Source organism: Melospiza melodia, chromosome 22 (assembly GCF_035770615.1).
Source record: "Melospiza melodia melodia isolate bMelMel2 chromosome 22, bMelMel2.pri, whole genome shotgun sequence".
In the NCBI taxonomy this organism is placed as follows: domain Eukaryota; kingdom Metazoa; phylum Chordata; class Aves; order Passeriformes; family Passerellidae; genus Melospiza; species Melospiza melodia.
Genome location: NC_086215.1, coordinates 11,541,596 through 11,565,201, shown reverse-complemented (window position 1 = coordinate 11,565,201; position 23,606 = coordinate 11,541,596). Strand labels below are relative to the sequence as shown.

Sequence of the window (23,606 nt, the reverse complement as noted above, 5' to 3'; positions counted from 1 at the left end):
GTGTGTCAAGTTAGCATCTCACTACAAAATTGCATATAAAGGGACTTTTTCGAAATACACAGTCATTTTCACAGAGACGTGTAAATAAATATCTTTTTAGCACTTGGATTGTGTTAATTCAGCATCTGTGTAAGTAAGTGCGAAATGCAGGGCTGAAAAACCAGTAGGTTGTGTCTCTGAAAAATGTAGAGAAGGAGCAGAATTAGATTTAAAAAACACCATTTCAGGTTACTGTTAGACTTTTAAAGCACCTCCCCGTGTCCTTCACTATTTGTGCCTTTTCATTTACATACCACCCCAATGCTATTTAATAATACATATGTTGGCCACTCATTTCAATAACCTTAAGCATCCTACATTTTATAAGCTTTTATTCAATTATTGCTTCTATTCTAGTTCCTTACCTTTGGTGAGAAGCTGACCTTACTGTAATATCACTTTATATTGATCAGAAACAGTTTTGTAAACACTTTTCCCGTAAAGGTTGACCACAATATTTGTTTAAACTTCAGCATTCTTGCACAACTTTATTTAACTTTACATAAACCCATTTTTCGAGGTGCTATCCCAAATGCCAGGCCTGCAAAAGTTTTTCATCAATGGTCGTGAGGGGTTTTTTGCAAATTTTTTCAATTTTTTCAAATTTTTTTTTTTTTTTGCAAAATGCTGTTTAAAACGGTGCATGTTGATATATTGTGCCCTAATATTTCCATATTGCAGGTTTTATTTGTAATAGAATTGTCAGAAAGTTGGCATAGTCTAGAATACAAATGGCTAAAAGAAATTTGTAAGGGAAAAGTTATTTCATAACAACAAAACAATAATGCTGGTCCAAACACATCCACACATTGTTTGATATAAATCAAATGCTTTTTTTTACTTCAGACACAAATTAAAACTCACTTTAATTATAAAAAAAAATTTACTTAGGACAAACTGAATCCATCTTTTTGTTTGTTGGGGTTTTTTTTACCTCTGAAAATTATTTTATTATGCAGTTGTCAGAAGGAAAGTGAGGACTGACACAGGATTGCTGTGAACATATTAAAAATTGAAATCCTAAATTAAAAAATTGTTAAGTTTAGCAGTTCTGGCTTCCTCAGGAAGTGGCAATGATGTTTTAGTAAAGAATGATCTGCCATTAATTATTAACTGTGGGTGAAATGTGTTGGCATTTCTGCTCAGCCACAGCAGAGGCTGTTTAACCCATCCTCATTAACATCTATGGTTTGCTCTTGTCCCAGGCACAATGGCTATTTTAATATATTTTATTGTTTTGCTATCTTCTGGAACGACTTTTAGCCAAGAGAAAACGTAAGTAAAAGCAAATACGGAATTTACTGGAAATGTTACTTGATTGTTGTCCTCTCTTTTGGGTAAATAAATCCAGAATTTAAGTAGAGCCAATACAAAGGGCACTATCCAAATAGGATTTTAATTATTGTCTTACAATAACCTGATTATCCTGTTTGCTTTAACACTCTGCATGTGACTGAAGTCTGAAAGAGAAGTAAGAAATCTGAAAAATTAGAAAGAAATCTATTATTTTTTTATATTCTGTGCACAGATATGTCCTTACAGCACCAAAGATCATCCGAGCTGGGGCCTCTGAGAAAATTGTAGTCCAAGCTTTTGGTTACCAGGAGGGATTTCCAGTCAGTGTTGCCCTGAAAAGCTTCCCAGATAAGCTGGTTGTGTATTCATCTGCTCTGATCTTCTTAACCCCAGCCAACAAATTCCAAGATGCTGTAACTTTAACAGTAAGGAATCCAGACCTTTCTTGCACTCTTTTTATTATCACACTTAGGCTTAAAAAAATATGGAGTTTCAGTAAGCTTTCAGTTGTTTGAACTGGGGAGGAAGGGCTAATGCCCTGATTTTTGGTCTGAAATTGAAATTACACTGAATAAAATCAGTGTAACAACACTGAGGTTAAACATAGAATCAAACTGCTTTAGAAACATTGCATAACTTTAAAAATAGAGAGAATCAAATCAAAGTACCAATCACAGCAGCAGCTTTGTTGTGGCCAGGATTCATCATGTGCATAAATGGAAATCTGATAATTTCTACTATTTTGACCTCATTACTGGGCTTTGAACTTTGCTGATTTAGTTCTGGGCATAAATAAAATGCAAAATTTCAGAATATCCTTAGCTTAATACTCCAAACCATTCTCTACCATGGAAGGAAGAATAAATCCACGTGAGTGTTGATATTTTTGTTTAATGATACTCAACCACAGGGTTGATAATTACTTTTCAGATACTCTTTGCATCAAAAAAATACTGTAGGAAAAATACTTTAATAATCTTCAAAAACCTTTATTTCATCTCCCCCAGGTACAACCAGCAGATTTACCAAGAACAGATACTTCAGACAAGTATTTGTATTTGGAAGCTGTTTCTCCACATTTTACAAGATTTAAAAAAATTCCTGTTTCCTATGAGAATGGGTTTCTTTTTATTCATACAGACAAACCAGTTTATACTCCTGATCAGTCAGGTAAATACTGCTTCTTCTCCTGGCTGGTATTTAATTTTAAAAGTTTGCTGACTCTGCCAAGGAATTAGGATTTAATTGTTTAAGCTCTTGGTTGTGTTGCATTGCCATCAGCTGATATAGATTTTTTTTTTTCAGCAGAACAATACTTTGAATTATTTGATCACACTGGAAAAGTTAATCACTTCTTCCTGCCCTCCTCACCCTAAATTACTAATTTGTGGCACAAAGAGTGAAAGATATTCCTGGGAGTTTGTTAAAAGTACCAGTAAATTGTTTGGTTGTTTTGATTTTGAGATTTATTGCTGTAATTCTTACAGTGAAAGTCAGAGTTTACTCTCTGAATGAAGAACTGCAGCCTGCTCACAGGGAGACTGTCCTGACTTTTGTGGTGAGTTGTAATTGAATTTAATATTAATATTTTGTAGCTCTAATAACAAATAAAGGTAGGTAGGTAGATGGGAAATCAGTATTGCAGTCAATGTTTAATAAAACTCTTAGATGTTTTTGCAGGTAGCCAGACATCTTTTAAAAGATTTAAAATTGATTTTGCTAGGTTGGATAGAGGTTTTTAAATCCCAGACCTGAAGTCGTTCCAGAATAGAAAAAAAAAAATCTTTAATATCTGGACAAAGAATTTTTGAGGGAACTTTAATAATGTATGGGGTTAAACTGTTTGTTTCATTTAAGATATAAAAATAATCAGTATCTACTGTATTTTTTAGCCTTTAACAGTTGGCTTGTTATTACAATAATTTTTTAGCTATTTTAAGCATAGCTGTTACTTAGTGGAACTAGAGTAAAGTATTTTATCAGAATTTCATCTGATTTTTTTCTACTAATATTTGTGTTTTTATGTTTTGAAGCACTTAAGAAAAATATATTATTGCCAGGCTGCCTCTGAAATCCCCTCTGAAGGATGAAGATTCCCCTTTTAATAGAACAATCTGTAACTGCTCATTCTGTCCTCTTATTTCAAGGATCCTGAAGAAGTAGAAGTGGATATTCTGGAAGAAAATGATTTTACTGGAATAGTTTCTTTTCCTGACTTCAAGATCCCTCCTAATCCTAAGTAGATTTATTTAAAATTTTTTGGTGAATTATTGACATTATAATGCCTTTTTATAGTGGCTGTCATAGAGTGGTTTTGCATGGAGAAAATGACTTGAAACTTGGAGATTTCTAACATTTCCCATAGGGTGGAATCATGATTTAAACAGGGACCTTATGGCAGAGTGTTCTCCTTAAAGAACAGAGTGGCAGGTTTTTCATGCTCAATTAAAAAAGAACATTAATGACAATTAAAGCTTTCTACTGTAGAGAAATAAACAGTGACAAAGACGTGGGGATTTCATATTTCATATGTGTTTCATACAAATCACCAGCACTTTCCCAGGAACAGCAGCATTTAAAAAAAAATCTGTTCAGTTCTCCTTTTAGTCTTGAGAGGGTGCTGAAGCATTGCTGAGGTGGCAGAAGGATGATAGCAGGGGCTTGAGAAACTGGTTTATAACTGATTTCAGTGCTCTAAAGTGAGTGTCAAATAATTAGTGATGTGTCAAAGAGAATCTGCTCAAAGCAGGCCTTGAACACCTCCAAAAATCTGGTGCAGAATTTTCCTCTCGTGGAAATTATTGCCATTTTTATCATTAATTTTCATCTTAAAAACTGTTTGATTGTTGATATTTCATAGGTATGGAATTTGGAAGATTAAAGCCAAGTACAAAAAGGATTTTGTGACCTCAGCGGTGGCAAAATTTGAAGTTAAGGAATATGGTAAGGTGTGCCCATGCTGTGAACCTGCATTTTTAGTGTTTTCAGGAACTCAAACCCCTTGAAATGGTCATGATTCTTCAGTGGCTGAGCACCTGTGGCCTCATGGGTAAAACACCCCAAAGTGACCTTTTTTCCACTCAATTTGCAGCAATGCCAAGCTTTTCCATCACCATCGAGCCAGAGAGCAACTTCATTAGTTCTGATAAATTTGAGAACTTCAGGATTGTTGTGAAAGCCAGGTGAGGAAATTGGCCTTGGAATCCTGAGTATTTTGTATCTCCTCTTCTTTTACCTGAGGAATGTTTCTCCTGAGTCCAGGCTTTTCCTGTGTGCTTTCCTCAAGAAGCTCTTTCATCAAAGTCATTTCTGCTGTGTAAGAAATATAAGAGACCCTTCTTAAAATTCTCTCAAAGTGATTATTTTTCAACAGAAGTGTTTAAAATACAGACATTTGTTTTCCATCTCTTGCCTAGGCAATTACTCTTCTTCAAAAACAAATGCTTTGTTGCAGCCATTAAAGTAATCTTAAAAGCATTTATATTGTTTTATTCTCAGCTATTTTTCCAACAAAAAGCTTCCCAGTGCTGATGTTTTTCTTCGTTATGGAATAATTGAAGAAAGTGAGAAAAGAATGATGCCTCAGGCAATGCATGTAACGAGGGTAAGAAGCAGCAGATCAAATTTGTGTAGAATTCACATGCATAACTCAGGACTGATCCAATCCCACTGAAGTTTTTCCATTAAATTTGGTGAGAATGGGCCTCAAGTTGTAATTTGCATCCACAACTCCCCAGTGTGGACTTTTCCTGTGTGAGGCTGTCATCAGGGACAGAGAAAGGCACTTGGAAATGAAATTCAGAGGCAGCATCTGAGACAGTGGCATTTCAATCTGCTGTAATTATTCTCATGGCCAAACTGTGTGATTAAAATTTATATGAAATAACTTCAATGCTGTCTATTACAGAATAACTGAACTCAAATGGAGACAAGCAGATCAAAATGATAGTGATTTATTCTGGGGAGTCTGTTCTATACTAATTATCCCCTTCCCTCATGTAGTGAAGATAGCTCTGTGTTATCCCCACCTCTTGCTGAGCCTGAGCACAAACTTTGCCATTGGTTGATTAATTTAAAATAATTTTGGGGAATAAAGAATTCTTTATTTAAACATCTCTACCCTTTGATTTCCTCTGAAAATAGACAGTGAACAGAAACACACTGAATCTACATATGGTCTTTGTATTATTTCTAAATTATTGGCTATAAAGTGATAATTTCTATTTCATTTCCAGATTGAAAATGGAGTTGCTCAGATCAATTTTAACAGTAAGAGAGCAGCAAGTTCTATAGGCTTTGACAGTCTGGAAGCACTGGATGGCTCATATTTATATATTGTGGCATCAGTGCTGGAGTCTATGGGTAAGTTGCTCTTTAACTGAAATTTTTCTTAACACTTCTGCAAATGTGAACACAACTAGAAAAGAAAATTGCAAGGCTGACTTTCATAATATCAGACTTCCTTTAATACTCAGTTCTTCTTCCAAAAGCTTGTGAGGAAGAGCAGCCTGTTCTCACTGTAGCAATCGTTGAGGATTAAACTTATTTTTGGCTATTTGTTTCATGGGTGCTGTGTTTTGTCAGGTGGCCTCAGTGGAGAGGTGGAGTTCACTGGAGTCAGGTTTGCTGTCTCTCCTTACAAGCTCAGTTTGATTGCCACTCCTCTCTTTGTGAAGCCTGGACTTCCCTTCTTCATCAAGGTCAGTTCCCAGGAGCAGGGGGTTGGACATTGAACAAAACCCCATCATGCACAAACTTCGTCATTTTCTCACTGTATCACCCGATGGCTGATAAACACACTTCCACTTCTGTTGGCTTGTACATTTCTTGACTCCCTGTTGTAGAAGCAGCTGAGCAGCTTGGAAGACTCTTCCTGAAAATTGTCACCATTTCTTTGTCCTGGTGAACAGGTGCAGGTGAAAGACCCCATGGATGACTTTGTCGGGAATGTTCCTGTAACTGTCACTGCCAAATCCTTAAATGATCAAATGGTTGAGACTCAGTTGATATCAGAGGATTCAGAATCTGGGAGAAGAAAAACAAGCACCAGTGATGGAACTGCTTTGTTTGTTGTTAATATCCCACCAAACAGCAGAATGTTGGAGTTTCAAGTGAGTTAAATTGTTCCATTAAATTATTTCTTCAAGGGTGCAATTATTTCTTTGAGGATAAGGTCTTGAGCTGGCTTCTCTTTTATTAATTCCTCTGAACAACACATTGCAGCAGGATTTTAGTATTGTCATTGCTTGTTTGCTTAGGTATCATTCTGTACTCAGACTATTCAGACATTTAATTATCTTTCCAGGTAAAAACTGCAGATCCACATCTTTCAGATGAAAACCAAGCAAGTAAAAGTTATGAAGCAAGAGCTTATTCATCCCTGAGTCAGAGTTATCTCTATATTGACTGGGCTTCAAACCACAAAACCCTGGAAGTGGGGGATGTAATAAATATTAATGTATATCCACAAAGTCACTACATTGATAAAATACATCACTACTGCTATTTGGTGAGTAACAGATGTTTCTGTATAAAATGTTGCATTGTAATTTAATATGGATGGTCATGGATGAAAAACCTCAACAGTCAAGAACTATCCTCAGCATAGAATATGTGCAGCTCAGGCAACTGCTTCCTTTCAGATACAATCTGTCAGCTTTATAGGAAAAAAATAATAGTCTCATGTTTAAATTTTATATTTATATGGTCTATTTTTAAAAAAATTCTTATCTGACATTGACTGTGGTTGAGGACAAGTAGTGTTGGTCTCAAGAGCTATTTCAGAAGGTGGAATGTAGACAAAGGACAAGAAGTGCAGAGACAGCACTTCTTTTTAGTGGAAGATATAAATTCAAATAATTATTACATGTGAAAAATAAACTGAATATAAAATTTGACTTTTTTATTCTCCATCATTTTTTTAAACTATAGATCACATCAAAAGGGAAGACAGTGAGCTTTGGAACTCAAGAGAGAATTAAGGATTTGCAGTATGACCACCTAACTTTACAGATAACCCAAGAGATGGTTCCTTCAGCACGTCTCATTGTTTACTACATAGTCATGGGAGAAGGAGCTGCAGAGTTAGTGGCTGATTCAGTTTGGCTGAATGTGGAACAGAAATGTGGGAATAGTCTTGATGTGAGTAGCAAAATAGACACTCAAATTTGTGGGTGTGCATTCCTTTTATGGTCAGATTTTATATTGGACTTACACAAGTTCTTTAACACTAAAATGATTATAGTAAGTGCCTGCCATTAGCTGGATTGATTTCAGAACAATGTACTTTCAAAATTACCAATCTTTGTTCTCAATTTATAGGTTAAGCTGCAGTCAAGCAAAGAGACACTGAAACCAGCAGATGTTGTACCACTCACCATAGAAACCCAGCCCAATACCTTTGTTGCTTTGTCATCTATTGACAAGGCAATATATGGAGTCACAGGAAGAAGGAAGAGGGCAATGGAAAAGGTGAAGTAGCAGCCAAAAAAGGAAATCCAGTTGCTCTTTGTTTCATTTCACATGCAATAACTTATACGTGTCATGCACTCAGCCAGCCTGAAAATGGGCAGCAGAGCAGTTCAAGGCTGAGTGAAAGCTGTTTGTTTAAATCTACAGTCCAAAATTATTAAAAGAACCAGTTTACAATCTTTTGAATTCCAGTTGACATAAATTGTGATTTTAAAAGCAGATCTGAACTCTCTCATCAGAACTCCACAGACCTGGCCGAAACCAGGTTGCAGTGGAGAGCTCCTTGCTGAAGGAGCCATGGAGAGTATGATCTCCTTCTTTGTTTCACAAAGAGCCTTTCCAGGCTGTCTTCTGAGGACATCCTGGTAGCATGGCACGTGTGTTTCTCCTCAGATCATGCTGCAGCTGGAGAAGAGTGACCTTGGCTGTGGGGCTGGGGGAGGACAGAACAACATTGCTGTGTTCAGGATGGCCGGGCTCACCTTCCTCACTAATGCAAACGCTGATGACTCAGAGGAAGCAGGTACATCCCTGTGGTCCAGGCATGGAACTGTGCATTTTCTGAAATGTTCCATCGTCATTCTCAGTTATTATCTTGGAACTCACAGGGGTGCATATACTGATGATTTTTGAGGGGGGAAAACATCTTGTGGAGCAGTTACTGTAATGAAAATTAAAATAACTATGTAATTAAAACAGCAAACATAAAAAAGTTTCATTCATTTGGAATGTGATCTTGTGGAGTTATTTTTAAGAGGACAATTCTACTACAAGAAAAGTTCATGTTGTGTGTACTTTTTTATTTTTCTGGACAGGTGAACCTTGCAATGAAGTGTTAAGAACCAAACGATCTGACTTCAAGAAAAAGATATTCGATGAAGGTGTTACAAATATTTCTATGTATATCATTATTTTAAAACATCAGATCCATTTGGAAATAAAAACTTCATCTCAAGGAAGCTAATTGTTTTATTTTTATTTCAGTGGCCAAATACCGAGACCGAGAAGCCCAGATGTGCTGCTGGACTGGAGTAAAAACTTATCCAGTCTCTGATACCTGCAGGGACAGAGCTCAGAGGATTCAGAGGGGTCAGAACTGCATTACTGCATTCACAAATTGCTGTGAATTTGCCAACAAGCTGCGGCTGGAAGAGCCAAACAAGCTCCTGATATTGGCCAGAATGCGTGAGTGTGAGAGCTCTGGGTGTCCTGCTCCAGCAGGACAGGGTATGGAGAGGTGATGGAATCTACAAACCCCTCCCTGGTACCTGGCAGGGTTGTTCCAGACAGAATTTGACCACTCTCCCCAAGTTTTAGTTAAATATCCCTGAGGAGGGCAGGAGAGCAGTTCTTTATTGTGTTCAGCTCTCTGTTCTGTTCACCCACATTTAGAACAAGCAGAGCAGCAATCAGAGACTATTGAGAGTAAACTTGAATGCCAAATTTGAATCCTTTGCCTAGGCCAGAGACAACCACTGGGTAACACCTCAGGAAAGATCTGTGGGAGGGTTAAATTCCTTGTCTTCCATTATCTCCCTATAATTGCTTGTTAACAAGGTGATCTGTCAGGATATTGGACAGGTATTCACATGTGTAAATATATGAAGTGGGATGAACACAGATTTTTGACTGAGGTTATTTTGATACCTTTTTTCTTGTATCAGGGTTTTTAACTTGATTTATTTATGTTCTTCAGATTTTGAGTCTCTCTTGGAAATGGATGAGGCACAAGTTCGTAGCTACTTCCCTGAAAGCTGGTTATGGGAAGTTCACCAAGTTTCTTCAAGGTACTGCTTTTCTCAAATCAACTTTACAGAAAGGAAGTGCTGAAACTGAGGTAAATTGGGTAACTTAGTTGTACCTGAGATGTGTGCTGAAATGGAGTCTTATCCAAACAAACTATTCCTGCCATGTTCCTCTCCATGTGCTGTGTGATGCCCAGATTGTTGAGCCATTTTTCCTTTCACTTTGGACCTTGCTAAGTAGCAGCTTCTGTGAAATCAGTTAAACCAAGTTTATTCAAACCACAATCCAGAATTCCTGTGTTCTGGCTCAGAGCTTCCCCGAGTCTCTCCTGTGGTGCTGCTGGTGATGAGCTGTGCTGTTAACAAATGGTGATTGGTAATGGATAAATGTAAAAACACTTTTAACACAGGTCCAAGACTCTGTCTGTCACCTTGCCTGATTCACTGACCACCTGGGAAGTACAAGGTGTTGGCATTTCAAATAAAGGTAGGTCCTGCAACCCAGCTAGTTTGGAGCTAAAGGATCAGGAAGCTTTGTAGACCCTCTCAATGAGTTTGACACTCATGTTCTAAAATGTTCATTTTCTGGTTGATAGGGAAAGAAAACAAAAATACATATTTTAGGGAAAGTAAATCACTTCATGTCATGTCAGTGTCAGGGGCTGGGAGAACAAAGCCTGTCTTGTGTGTGACAGTGGCTCATAGAGAGTAAGAAGAAGAAAAAATATTGAGTAACTCTTCCCTGGAAAACTTTGCATTGTCTTGCTACCTGGAGCTCAGGTATTTGAGATTTTCCAAGAGATTTGGTAATCCATGCAGAGAATTTCTTTGGAAAGAAGAAACCCGAAGAACCTGGATGAGGTTCAGGTCAGCTGGGGTGTGAGGAGTTGTGAGAGCAGCTTGGATGAGGAAGCAAAAACCTGGGAACTTTTAAAAAGCTTGGACTGTTCACAGTACACACTGAAAAATCATAAATCATCACTATAGCATGTCAAGACCTTTTCAAACTTGTCTATCACAAGGGTGGATGAGACACTCTGCTTTCATGTTTTTAATTCTCTCAGGTATTTGTGTTGCTGCACCTTTGGAAATCCAAGTTGTGAAGGATATTTTCCTGAGCATTTTTGTTCCTTATTCCGTGGTACGAGGGGAGCAAATCGAGTTAAAAGGATCTGTTTATAACCATAAAGCCTCTGCAATTAAGGTAATTTGTGTTATGAGTCCTGCAGAAGGATTGAAATAATAAACTAAAAAAGCATTTTCCCTGGGAGTATTCAACATCCTTGGATGGGAGTTCTTCAGTCCTTAAGGCAGAAACAGAGAAGTAGCATTACAGTAACAGAATGCTCAGTATGGGATTTGATATTTCTCTGGTGTCGTACCTGCCACGGAAATGAAACATTAAAATCTCTCCACCTTTCAGTACTGTGTTAAAATAGCAGCTGGAAATGGAGTCTGTACGTTTGGAGATTCTGCAAGTGCAGGCTCGAGGATGCAGAGCTGTAAATTGAAGAATCTGGATGCTGGCTCTTCCTCAGCAGTCACATTCCGGATCCTCCCACTGGAATTGGGTCTTCACACTGTCAACTTCACATTGCTGACGCCCAGGAACAGTGAAATTGTAGTTAAAACTTTACGTGTCGTGGTAAGGAAAAAAATCTCCATGTTTTTTAAGCATTTTTGAACTCCAATTAGGGTTCAGTTGAGTCAATATAGAATTTTTACTTTATTTTAATATCACACAATGTTCTTGAATTCACTGAGGCGTGTGCATTGGAAAAAGGAATGGCTGAGTATTTGAGCACACTCATTTTTAAACCTTGATTATAAGAACTGAAAGATTACATGTATAAAAAAAAATAGATTAGACTTTGTAAGCAAGGGAGAATACTTGATTCTTAGTTGCTTGGTTTGGATTTTCACTGAAATGTGATCTTTTCCTTTCCTAAGGTTTAACTTTAACAATTTGTTAAATTTTCTCAAGAATTGTGTGAGCTAGAGCACTAAAATTCATGTATACAACAGTTAGGTCAAACTACAGAAAAAGAAGGCAAACATACTGTGGGTTTAACCTGTTGTTTCAGCTGATATATTTGATTAAACAAAAATGTTTCCATTTTCTACCTCTTTCCTCATAATGATCCCAGCCAGAAGGCGTTAAGAAAGAACTCCATACAGGTTTCACTTTGGATCCACAGGGTGTTTATGGTAAGAAAATTAATGAAGTGTCTTTGTGTTATTTTTTCCTGGTCTTGATTCTTGATAATCAAGTTTTTCATAATGTGAAAAACTTGGAGTTTCTCCTTCCTGAGATATTGTAAATATATCCTTCCCCAAGGATTTCCTGCCTTGGCTTAAGGGAATTTGGATTAATTTCTTAAAGGAATCTTTAGATATATCTTTTACTGTGATTTGGTTGTAAGCTTTCCTCAGCTTTATTAATGGGAATAGAATATGTTCTCATTTAACCAAAGAAACCACAAAGTTTAGGTCCAGATTAGATTTTTTTTTTTTTTGTAACAAAAGAAAGATAAAGAGTTTTCACCTGTTCCTTTTCAAAGCTTGATGTTGTTTGCCTGTGCATTTGGGAATATTTCTGGTTGTCAAGTTTTGGTATTTTGGTTACTGAATTCTAAGTTGTAACCTTCAATCTGTCAATTACAGCTGAATCATCTGTTGATTTAGATTGTGCAGTATTTTATATATATATATCTTCAATTTCAGGTTTAATCAAGAGACGACAAGAATTTCGATACAAAGTCCCACCAAATCTGGTCCCTAAAACACAAATTGACAGAAGTGTCAGTGTAAAAGGTAAATAGAAAATTTTAGTGCACTGCATATGTATCTTTCCTTTAATATTTTGTACTAAATGAATCAGATTTATTCTTTTCTTTTGAGACGAGGCTTTGCAAGTCCCCTTTAGTGTAGAAATTCAAACACTTCCCAAAGAATGGTTGCTCACAGATTCTGCCCTTGGATTCGCTTTCACGACCTGTTGTTTCAGTCAGTCTTGGGGCTTTTCCTTGCACAGGACATCTTCTGGGTGAAGTGATTGGCACGGTGCTGAGCCCCAGGGGCCTGCAGGTGCTGAGCAGCCTGCCCAGGGGCAGTGCAGAGGCTGAGCTGATGAGCATTGCCCCCGTGTTCTACGTGTTCCGCTACCTGGAGGAGTCGGACAATTGGCACCTGCTGGGCCCTGAGACCCTGAGCGCCAGGACCCACATGAGGAGGAAGATGAAAGAAGGTAGAAAAAATCTGCTGCTTCTCTTGCTTCAGGGTTGTAGAGGTTGCTTTGCTGAGTGAGAAGGGTGATAGATCTGAGGGAGCAAATATGATTCTCATAACTTTGCTTGTGCCTGATGTATCCCTCAGGAATTGTGAGCATCTCGTCCTTCAGGAATGCTGACTGCTCCTACAGCATGTGGAAGAATGGGCAAGCTAGCACATGGTGAGCTGAAAGGGGTTTGGGCTGGAAAAAGCCTTATTTCATATTTTCAGTAAGCACCAGACAAGACTGTGGTGGAGATTTAAGCAGTGCTTACAACTCTGAATAATATCTTTTAATTCCTTGGTTTCACTTGCCAGACCTTTTCTTTGTGTCCATAATTCACACCACAACAACCAAGATGGCTTTGGGATGGAATGAGTTCTTACCCTGAAACATGGGAATTGATCCTGGTTTAAAATTATTTCAGTAGTTACTGCCTATTTGTTAAGTTAAATTTAAAATTAACTTTCATTATCCCTTTGCATCATGGGAGTGTGTAGGATACAGAATCCTAAGCAGAGTAAATTTGTGTGTGCCCTCTGCAGTACCTGCCAATCTAAACAAGCAGCCCCTCTTTGCTTCCCTTGGCAGGTTGACAGCTTTTGCTTTAAGGATCCTTGGACAAGTGAATCAATACATTAATCTTGATAAAATGTCTATTTGTGATTCCCTTCTGTGGCTGATTGACAGCTGTCAGATGTCAGATGGGTCATTCCATGAATTTTCAAACTACCAACCTGTGAAACTGCAGGTATGAAACCCAAACCTTTCTGTGCTTAGGCAGTAGAAGCTGAAGGCACCAGGAGATAAAGTGTTTCATATTTTAGGTTTTATTTCATCAAAACACTCATTCAAGAAAACTTTTCTCTTTATTCTAAATTCATTTAAAGCCGAGCACAGTCTTGCAGACCTTTCTGTTTTCCCACAAAAAGTAGCTGCTTGCCACTTCCTGAAATTCAGAAAAAGAATGTTTAGGTTCATTTCATAATCTAATAGTCCTGGTTATATATATTTTGGTTTCTTTTTTACAAATGAGCTATTACCTTCTAAAGAGTCAATGTATTTTCAGGTTTAACTAAGCTGATAGTTTTTACAGGAATTTCTATTTGTTTCCACAACTTAACACTGAGAAGTTCTATTATTTAAATGAACTTTTACTTATATTTCATTATTTTTATTATTTGGTTTTTGTAGGGTACATTACCTCGGGAAGCTAAAGAAAAATCTTTGTATCTCACAGCATTTTCTATTATTGGAATTGACAAGTCAATGAAAATATGTCCTACTCAGGTAAACATTATTTTTACTTCTGCCAGCTGGCGTGCTCTGGGCTTCTAATTTCTTCCCTTTTCTTTAACCTTTTTTTTTAAAGTCGGGAGTTTTTTTCAGTTTCACAGATGTCTTTGCTTTGTTAGTCTTTGTCTTTCCAAGCCAGCAAAAGAACAACAAGGAACTTCAGGATTCATTATAAGCTGTTGTAGAAGACATTCTCTATCTGTACAGCCCTGAGAGAGAAGCTGTGTTTCTGTAGGCTCACTGAGATGGCTGTGAGCTGTAAGCTGTCCATGTTTTCAGAAAATCCACGATGCCAGGAGCAAAGCAGGGGATTACCTGGTGCAGAATGTGCAGCAGGCCCAGAGCCCCTTCACCATGGCCATCACCGCCTACGCGCTGGCCCTGCTGGACCCCAAGCACGGCGCGGCGAGGGAGGCCTTCTCTGCCCTGAGGAGAGAGGCCTTTGTCATAGGTACTGAATCCATCCTTTGTCATAGGTACTGAATCCATTCTGCCCTGAGGAGAGAGGCCTTTGTCATAGGTACTGAATCCATTCTGCCCTGAGGACAGAGGCCTTTGTCATAGGTACTGAATCCATCCTTTGTCATAGGTACTGAATCCATTCTGCCCTGAGGACAGAGGCCTTTGTCATAGGTACTGAATCCATTCTGCCCTGAAGACAGAGGCCTTTGTCATAGGTACTGAATCCATCCTTTGGCACAGGTGCTGAATCCATTCTGCCCTAGAGAGGCCTCTGTCTCAGGTACTGAATCCATTCTGCCCTAGAGAGGCCTTTGGCACAGGTACTGAATCCATTCTGCCCTAGAGAGGCCTCTGTCTCAGATACTGAATCCATTCTGCCCTGGAGAGAGGCCTCTGTCACAGGTACTGAATCCATTCTGTCCTGCAGAGGCCTTTGGCACAGGTACTGAATTCATTCTGCCCTAGAGAGGCCTTTGGCACAGGTACTGAATCCATTCTGCCCTGCAGAGGGATTGTCACAGGTACTGTGCCCCATCCCAGTGCCCTACAGAGAGAGGCCTCTGTCACAGGTACTGAATCCATTCTGTCCTGCAGAGGCCTCTGTCACAGGTACTGCTCCATCCCACTGCCCCTGCAGAGGGAGTGTCACAGGTACTGCTCCATTCTCACTGCCCCAAAGGGAGAGACCTTTGTCACGGGTACTGCTCCATCCCCACTGCTCCTGGCCAGCCCTGTCCCCATGTGTACTCAGCACTTGGCAAACATCAGTTTTAGTGTAGGAGAGTTGGGTTTCCATGCCTGGTAGGTGCAGAGTGAGCTCCTGCCCATCTCCTGGCCCTGGCTGGGCAGTGCCTCAACTGGTGTAGCAGAGCTGCTGCTGGGCTTGCACCTGAACCCTCTTTCTCCTCCTGCAGGTGATCCCCCCATCTACAGGTTTTGGAAAGATGCTCTCAAAGCACAAGAGCAGCCAACCCCCAGCTCTGTCACTGCACAAATGGTTGAAACCACAGCCTATGCCTTGCTCACTACTTTGCTGAGAGGGGATGGAGACTATGCCAAGCCCATCATCAAATGGCTCTCTGAAGAACAGAGATATGGGGGAGGATTTCATTCAACTCAGGTGTGCTTTTACATATTTTGTCCTCATTCCTCAAGTATCAAAATTTTTTTCCATCCCTGGACATTCCAGGCCAGGTTGGATGGTGCTTGGAGCAACCTGGTCTGGTGGGAGGTGTCCCTGGAATGAGAGAGGTTTAAGGTCCCTTCCAACCCAAACCATTCCATGATTCTGTGATAGCAACATTTGAAGAGGATAATTCAATTAAATGATAACACTGCCAACATCAGACTCCTGTGTATGGGATCAGTATCAAGTGGCTCCATTGCCATGATATTCTTGGTCTCTGGCAAATCTGACTTCTCTCCATTAAAATAAACTGAAATTTTATAAATAGAATCTCTGGAGTTAATTTTTATGATTGGTTTCTGACAGGACACTATCAATGCCCTTGAGGCCCTGACTGAATATGCCCTTCTTGTCAAACGGCTGCGTTTGGACATGGATGTTAAAGTGTCCTACAAAAATGGTGGAGCCCTGAACTTATTTAAACTGACAGAAGACAATTTCGTGGGAAGAACTATGACAGTGAGTGAATAATACTGCTTTAAAAAAGGAAACCAGAATGCTTAGCATCTTGGTAAATTTAATATATTTGAATATTCATTTAAATTTAGTATTTCTGCAGAAGCTGTAACATATTTGAAACGTAAGCAAGACAAGCAGATCAGCTGACCTGAATTGTTGCTAATCTTTATTATTAATGTGCAACTTCTTGTTCCTCACCAATTCTTTAGGCACCTTTGCAAGATGATCTGTATGTAAGCACTGGCAGCAGCACTGGCATAGCTACAGTAAATGTAAGTATGCAGCCAGGCTTTTTAAATGGAATTTCTCTTTTCTTAATATGCTGTGGTTTTGCTCAAGAACTCCCCATTTCTTTCTATGCTGATTATTTGTTGGCTCTGCTTTGCTGGTATTTTTATATTACCAATAAACCAGACTTGTTTCTATTCTTCCCAGTGTGAGTTTTTACAGTTTTATGCCAGTTTTGAGGATTGTTTACTGCTGCTTCTGTTTTGTCTGATTTATTTGTGTGTGTGCAGGTGAGGACGGTGTACAACACCATTGGTACTTCTGAAGAGTCCTGTAACTTTGAACTGAAGATTGTTCCCAAGAGAGATGATGGTAAAGGGTTAATATAATTTTAAATGTTGCTACTCAGGTCAGTGCAAGGGAGAGAGGGGAAAAATCCTGGATTTTTATGAGTATTTTTTTATTAAGAAAGAAAAAATTTCTGCCACTTACTAAATGCAAAACTGGAAAAGAAATTTATAAAAGCTTTTTGAGCCCTATTTAAAATGATTGCCTTTTTGTGAATAGAATTAATATTTACTTTATTTCTGTTAGGTTTATTTTTTGTCATTTATGAAAGAGTTTTTACAGGTGGGGAAATGAGAGGAAAGAAATAGGATGGGGAGTGGGAGAGGTTACAGTGACTTCTACAAAGAACTGAGAGTTCTAGTCCAATTACAACAGGGGACAGAACCAAATTCTGAGTTTAAACAATATAAACAACACAATAAACTACATTAAACCTTAAAGCTGTCATTTCACCTGAATTACCAAGGAGGTAAATGTCATTTGTTTGTGGCTGGATAATGATTTCCTATAAAAACAGCCACCAAAACAATGTAAAGAATTACCTTCCAAGTGTGAAAATGCTTTGTGAGAGTTTGGGGCTGCAGCTTCTGGAGAGTTCTGAAATTCTTTGGCTCCACTTGCCACGAACAGGTCGCATAAGAAGAGAGGGGGAACCCCTGGGGCGCCTGGAGGCTTGTGCAAAGTAAGTGAGTGAGGTTTTTATTAATAATTCCATCAGCTCTCCTGGCCTTTTCTTTCTGTTTCCTCACTGTTATGTACATGTGTGAACTGAATTGGAGCCAGGGGTCATGATCTCTGTGGGGAGGAGTGTTCAGGTTATATTTGGGCTCTCCTGGAACATGAGCATTAAAAGCTTCTTCATGCATGGAATTGGCAGAAATCTGAATGGATTCATCTGGCCTGTTTTGCTTCATTATGAGTTTACTGGGGCCTAAATGTTGACAGAGTTTTTCTCAGGTGTTTCTGGGATCATATTCAAACAGGTGTGTTTAATTTCAGTTATAATTAACTGTTTCATTTCAGTTATAATTAACTCACACTGGCTCTAATCTAATTCAGGTACAGGCCCAGTGCCAGGGAGCCCCGCTCGGGCTCTGCTCACGCTGTGATGGACATAGGGCTGGTCAGTGGAGTGGAGGCCAATCCAGAGGATTTATCTACTGCAAGTATTCAAGAATGGTTCTTCCCTTGCTGCCTTTATATGACAGAGCTGCAATATTTACTGTTCTTCATCTTTTTCTGTGCCCTGCAGCTTGCGAGTGGAGTTGATCAGCTGATAGCAGATTATGAGATAAAAGATGGGCATGTTCTCGTGCAGATAGACTCTGTATGTTACCCCTCCCCTGACTGTAAGCACTGCTTTTACTCTTTGGAATAATTTTGCCACCTTTAGAACTCCTTAGTTCATATGTGTCTCCAACAGGTGCCAGCTCACAAGTTCCTGTGTGTTGGCTTCAGGATCAGTCAGCTTTTCCAGGTTGGAATGCTGAACCCTGCCACCTTCACTGTGTATGAATATCATGCACCAGGTATGTGCTCCAGCTCTCTACATCCTTGTTTGCCTTTTAGCTCTGTATTCCTTCCAAAGAATTACATTTTCCCAGCTTTAACAGATTTTTTACTCCATTTTATTTGAAGTTCATGTGACTTTTGCCTCGCCAAATTTCAGTGTTGACATCTCAGACTTTGATTTTCTACACGTATTTTTTATTTCTTTCTGGATCTTCTAGACAAAAGATGCACCATACTTTATAACCCCTATGGAGATGAAAAACTGGTGAGATTGTGTGAAGGAGATGAATGCAAATGCATGGAAGGTAAGCTTTATTTGAAGATGTTTTTTCATTTTACTTTGTGGGAAAATGCAGGGTAGTGCTTTGAACAAAGCCACACTGAACATAAGGGAAAAGTCCCCACAAGAACACAGCTGTTTCCCCTGCAAATTTTACATTAAAAAGAAATTTAAAGCTGTGTGCAGTGTGATCATGGAAGTCTGACTGGATTAACTCTGGTGTTCGAGGTTTATTTTCAATATTCACTGTTCCAGCATGCAATCCCATACTAATGGAGTTGCTCAGCTAATTTTCCCATGCAGGATGATGGAAGTGCATGTTTTCTTTGGGGACATGCTGGCATTCTCTTACCTCTGCCTTTCCCTTTCTCCTCACAGCTGAGTGTGGTAAAGTCCAGGAGAGACTCGGGGGGTCGGTGACTGCTGAGAGCAGGAGAGAGGCTGCCTGCCAGGGGGACACTGCTTATGGTAAGGGGGCTCCCACTGCCTCTTCCCTGCTCTCACATGGCTCTGTGCTCTGGCTGCTGCTGCTGCACAGCATCTTGTTCAAATTACAGCTGTAGTGCTCAGAAATTCAGTGTGGCTGCCAGTGGCATAGAGTGATGTAGAGAAAGGTGAGCTCTGCCCACAGCTTCCCTCAGATCTGGTGTGGGTGGCACTTCCCAGTGCTTTCTGCCCCTGGAACCATTGCGTTCCCATTTGTAAAAAACCAAAATTCTCCCTCTGAGCACCTCTAAGACACTCAGGATGCATGGCAGGAACGAGGAATAACCAGGTTCTGCTCTGTGTCTTTCTGCAGTTTATAAAGTGAATATCTTGTCTCGCAGTGAGGAGGGGTTTTTTGTGAAGTATTCTGCAAATCTTCTGGACCTCTATAAAAGGGGTGAGTTCCATGTTTCTGCTCCTGGTAAAAAAGAGTTGGGATGCTCTTGGGCACTCATTGTCTTACCTGTAGGGCCTGTGGAACTGAAGCTCATGTTCACCCCTTTGTCCTCTGAGTTTAAGCATCCCATGTTTCCTTAACATTACTACAATATTAAATTTTTTAATGTGCACAAGGCTTATTTACCATTCAGATTTAATTGAAAAATCTTTTACAAGAGACATGTTTTATATAATTAAATTTTCCTGTTATAGAACAGTGGCAAAGAGATCCCCTGGCTGTGCAGTACTGTAGAACATTTTAGTGTTTTCTATCTAATATATGAATTACTGGAAATTCTTTCTGTGTAACTGTCCAATTCTTGATTTTTTTTTTTTTTTCAGGGCAGGCTTTTGCTCAAAAAAACAATGAAATAACCTTTGTTAAAAAGAAGACTTGCACAGAAGTTGAATTGAACCCAGGAGAGCAGTATTTGATCATGGGAAAAGAAGCCCTAAAGATAACCATTGGTTACAGTTTCAAGTAAGTCATTTACCACCAGGATATGCTGAGATTTAATCTTAAAGTGTTTGTATGTAATAATTCTGGTGAGGAACAGAATTGATTTAATTTTGAAAGTATTCAAGCAGCAGTCACACAATGTGGTATCAGATGTGCACATTAAAGCAGGATTATGAACACAGAGCCAGCACTTCCATATTGTATTTTTTTTTCTGTTTGACATTTTCCTTCCCAAATCTTAGCAGCAAATTATAATTTTCTGTTGTCTTCTTAGATTCCAATACCCTTTGGACTCCAGCACTTGGATTGAGTGGTGGCCTTCAAATACAGCCTGTCCATCCTGTCAGGAGTTTCTGAACACAATGGAGGATTTTGCTGAAGATCTCCTCATCAGTGGCTGTTAAATCACTTGGAGAAGTTTTTAAATTAAAAATCCAGATCAAATCCCATTGAAAAGAAGAAAAATCCTCACCTATTTATTAATTCTTTTTGACTGAACACTCATTAATAGTTTCCATGAAAAATTAACTTGGCATGTATTTTATAGCAATGTTATTACAGCAGAGTAATGCTCAAATATGATTTTTGAGCTTGGATGAGAGAATAACACAAAATGGTGCAAAGACATTTGAAGTCAAAAGAGTTGGACTGACTGCAAAAACAAACATGAAAAGCACTGTCTTGTCACTAAACCCAAGTCTTATCTGAACATAAATATGTGCAGCCACTTTGTGAGCTCTCTGTGAAAGAAACTTCATTCCTTAGCTTTTCCTTTTGTACTCTTTTTCTGAATTCCTGCATTTCCATTCCTGACAGTAACTGATGCTGGTTTTATGCTCTGCTTTCTTGTTAAAAAAACAAACCAAACAAAATTCTTCAATTTTATGTGTGCCTTTATTATTTGTGTTTTAAGACACAGTCAAATGAATCAACATCTCCTGTGACCTTGGTGGATTAAAACAAATGTTACTTTGCATTTGATGAGTGAATTTGACAGTTAAAAATCTTGCCTTGCCTCCAGGAAAGTGGCAGATGAAAGGCCAATGTTCCTGCTCACAGCTCCTGGCACAAATCACCTTGGTTCCCAGTAAAACTGAGAAGAGAATTTGATACAAAGTACAGTTGCACACGTTTTTATTTGTATTGAGGAGTTGCCCAAAAGCAGCACGTCCAAGAACTTTAAAATTACTGTTTTCCCTCTCTCTTAGGAATATCTCAATCCAGGACATTTAAGATGTGGAAAGAAGATATTCAGGGATGATGCAATTTTTAATTTTGGCTCTGTGAGTATTTGACTTTTTTTATCCTCCAGACTTTCTAAGAAGCACAAGAAGCTCACACTGTGTCCAGTAATAACTGGATATAAACTCAAACTGCAGAGAACAGTACATGGAAGTGCTCAGTGGGGCTGTCTAGACAGGCCACCTGTAAACATTTCTGCTTCTGAACTGGTGGCTGTGTATTGTCAGACCTAATTTTCTCTTTAAATGACAGGAACGTGTCTTGTTTTCACAGGTGACTTTTGACATTTCAGTTCTATTGATTTTTAGTGAGCCAGACTGCAAAAAAGGCTCCTGAAGACCACTTATTTAAAAATAACACATAAAAATGCTGCTGTTAAATATCGAATTGCAGTCACTAGTTTAAAAAAAATATTTAATCCTATTTGTTCTCTCTGTTTCTATTCAGAATTAACTATCCAGTATATCACTGGGATCAGTAATATACTTCAAATGCATGTATTTAAATTTGTAGAGATAATTAGCCCTGTGTAGGATGGAGGTGTGCACAGATCCCAGTGTCAGGAAGATTTCCCTTCCCCATCTGGCATGGTTTGACTTTCACAGCAAAACCACGTGGGGGAAAGGTATATCTGTGTCTCCATCTGCTTCCACATGCAAAGGGTGTTGGCAGATTTCTGCAGGACAAGAGAAGGTGGAAGTGACATGGGAGTGATTTTAGAGCTCAGTGTCAGCCTTGGTGCCTCATGGTCAGAGAGTTCTGAGGCACCAAACAGCCCCAGGATTAATCCCAGCAAACATGGAAATTCTTGGAATAATCACTGCTTAGGTGACTCATCTGTATTATGAAATGGAAATTATTTCAAAGCACATTCTGTCCTTCCAAGCTTGCTGTGGATTCTGGACACCAGAGCTTTTCCCTCTGAATTGTACACAGTGTTTTTCTGTTCCTTGCTTGTTTATGTCTGTGATGTGCAAGTCTCCAAATGTTCCAGCCTTTGAATCCCCAGCCAAGAGCTGTAGTGCTTCCAGAAAAACTCAAATTTCCCTGCCCCACTGCTGCAGTGCTCCCAGAGGCCAGGCAGTGCCAGGTGCCTGCTCTGCCTCCCTGCTGATGAAGTGGCCCCAGAGCTCAGTGCTGCTGCCCACATTTATCTCCAGTTTTCCAAAAAAAATGGATGGCTGACCTTGCCTGCACAGATCATCTCAAAGCAGGACTCTCTAAGGGCAATTAAATAAGTTTGGGCATTATACTTCCATTCCTCTTTCATATATTTCCCTTTGAATAAGGAAACTCAGCAGATGCCATTCAAATGTGATTCTCCCTGGGTGCTCTTGGCAGGCCTGAGTTGGTTGAATTCCAGAATTATAACAAATCTAAGGGTTAATACTCTGTTATCCTTTAGCTCTTTTAAAAATACCTATTTCTGTACATTTCCATTTGTATTTTACTGATTTTTTAGACAGCTAAGCATCACAAAATGAACTCATTTCTCTTTTCATTGCGACCAGAAATTAATCTCAATGGCCCAAACTGGTGAGTGACTTGAATAGCCCAAATTCCAGCCTGTTATGCACAGTGACATGTGAAACTCACACTTTGCTCTGGGCTGAAAGCTGCTGGGCTGTGCCAGAGAGCTGTGACTAATTTAGGGAGAGAGCCAAAGGGTGCCTTTCTCTGGCCTTTGTTCCCCAAGCAGGGAAGAAGTGATTTTGTGTGCAGAATCCTTCAGGACATGCCACAAGCCCTAGGTACTCATACTCAGCCAAGTGCTCTGCCAAAAATGGTGTGGAATTAGGAATACCTGGCAATTTTAGAAGAGGAATGGTAAATCCCAACTGCAGGTTAGTGTCATTACTAGTATTACTAATATTATTACTAGTATTATTAGTTCTGAATACCTCCATAATGACAGCCACAATTCTCTCCTGGCTGGCCCCAACACATTTATTAAATACTAGGGAGAAGAATGCTCCCATGAGCTAGGAGGGTGCAAGCCCAAGTTAGCACATAATTTTGATTTTGTTATGATGCTCCACTCTCATCTGAAATGATTTGGAATGGGAGAAATATTCACTTCATCCCAGTGAGTTTGCTCAATGCATCTGGGCAATGCAAAGCCAGAATATCACACCAAAATTCTTTTCTGTATTTGCACAGCAGTGTGGATGTTCAGTGTAGGGACAGTCCCTCTTTTGAGTAAACAGGTAGAGCAATACAAAATCCTTTAATAAAATCCTTGGTAGGATTCTTTTCCAGTTCAAAACTCTTTTAATAAACATTATCAAACACCCATTTCCACAAAGGAGGAGCTGTGGAATCAGCTGGCAGGGGTCTGTAACTCCATTTACAGAAGGGGTGTCAGGAGATGAGTGAAAACTGGGTAA

General features: G+C 39.2%; 1 protein-coding gene across 1 annotated transcript; it reads left to right on the top strand.

The window, feature by feature from the left end:
• Positions 1–1,185: 1,185 nt before the first annotated feature.
• On the top strand, positions 1,186–20,953 carry C5 (complement C5). The gene is made up of 41 exons (XM_063174598.1): positions 1,186–1,314; positions 1,568–1,760; positions 2,343–2,505; positions 2,823–2,893; positions 3,483–3,574; positions 4,196–4,278; positions 4,427–4,517; positions 4,834–4,939; positions 5,571–5,697; positions 5,920–6,035; positions 6,246–6,446; positions 6,641–6,844; positions 7,267–7,476; positions 7,657–7,806; positions 8,200–8,329; positions 8,622–8,687; positions 8,791–8,991; positions 9,503–9,593; positions 9,962–10,038; positions 10,616–10,755; positions 10,975–11,196; positions 11,699–11,759; positions 12,276–12,365; positions 12,586–12,798; positions 12,927–13,002; positions 13,414–13,573; positions 14,017–14,112; positions 14,398–14,569; positions 15,495–15,700; positions 16,073–16,225; positions 16,435–16,497; positions 16,744–16,825; positions 17,432–17,483; positions 17,861–17,963; positions 18,054–18,128; positions 18,225–18,330; positions 18,532–18,618; positions 18,972–19,061; positions 19,393–19,476; positions 19,860–19,998; positions 20,252–20,953. The coding sequence occupies exons 1-41, from the start codon at positions 1,250–1,252 to the stop codon at positions 20,379–20,381; spliced, it is 5,037 nt and encodes a 1,678-aa protein (XP_063030668.1). The 5' UTR covers positions 1,186–1,249; the 3' UTR covers positions 20,382–20,953.
• The last annotated feature ends 2,653 nt before the right edge of the window (positions 20,954–23,606 follow it).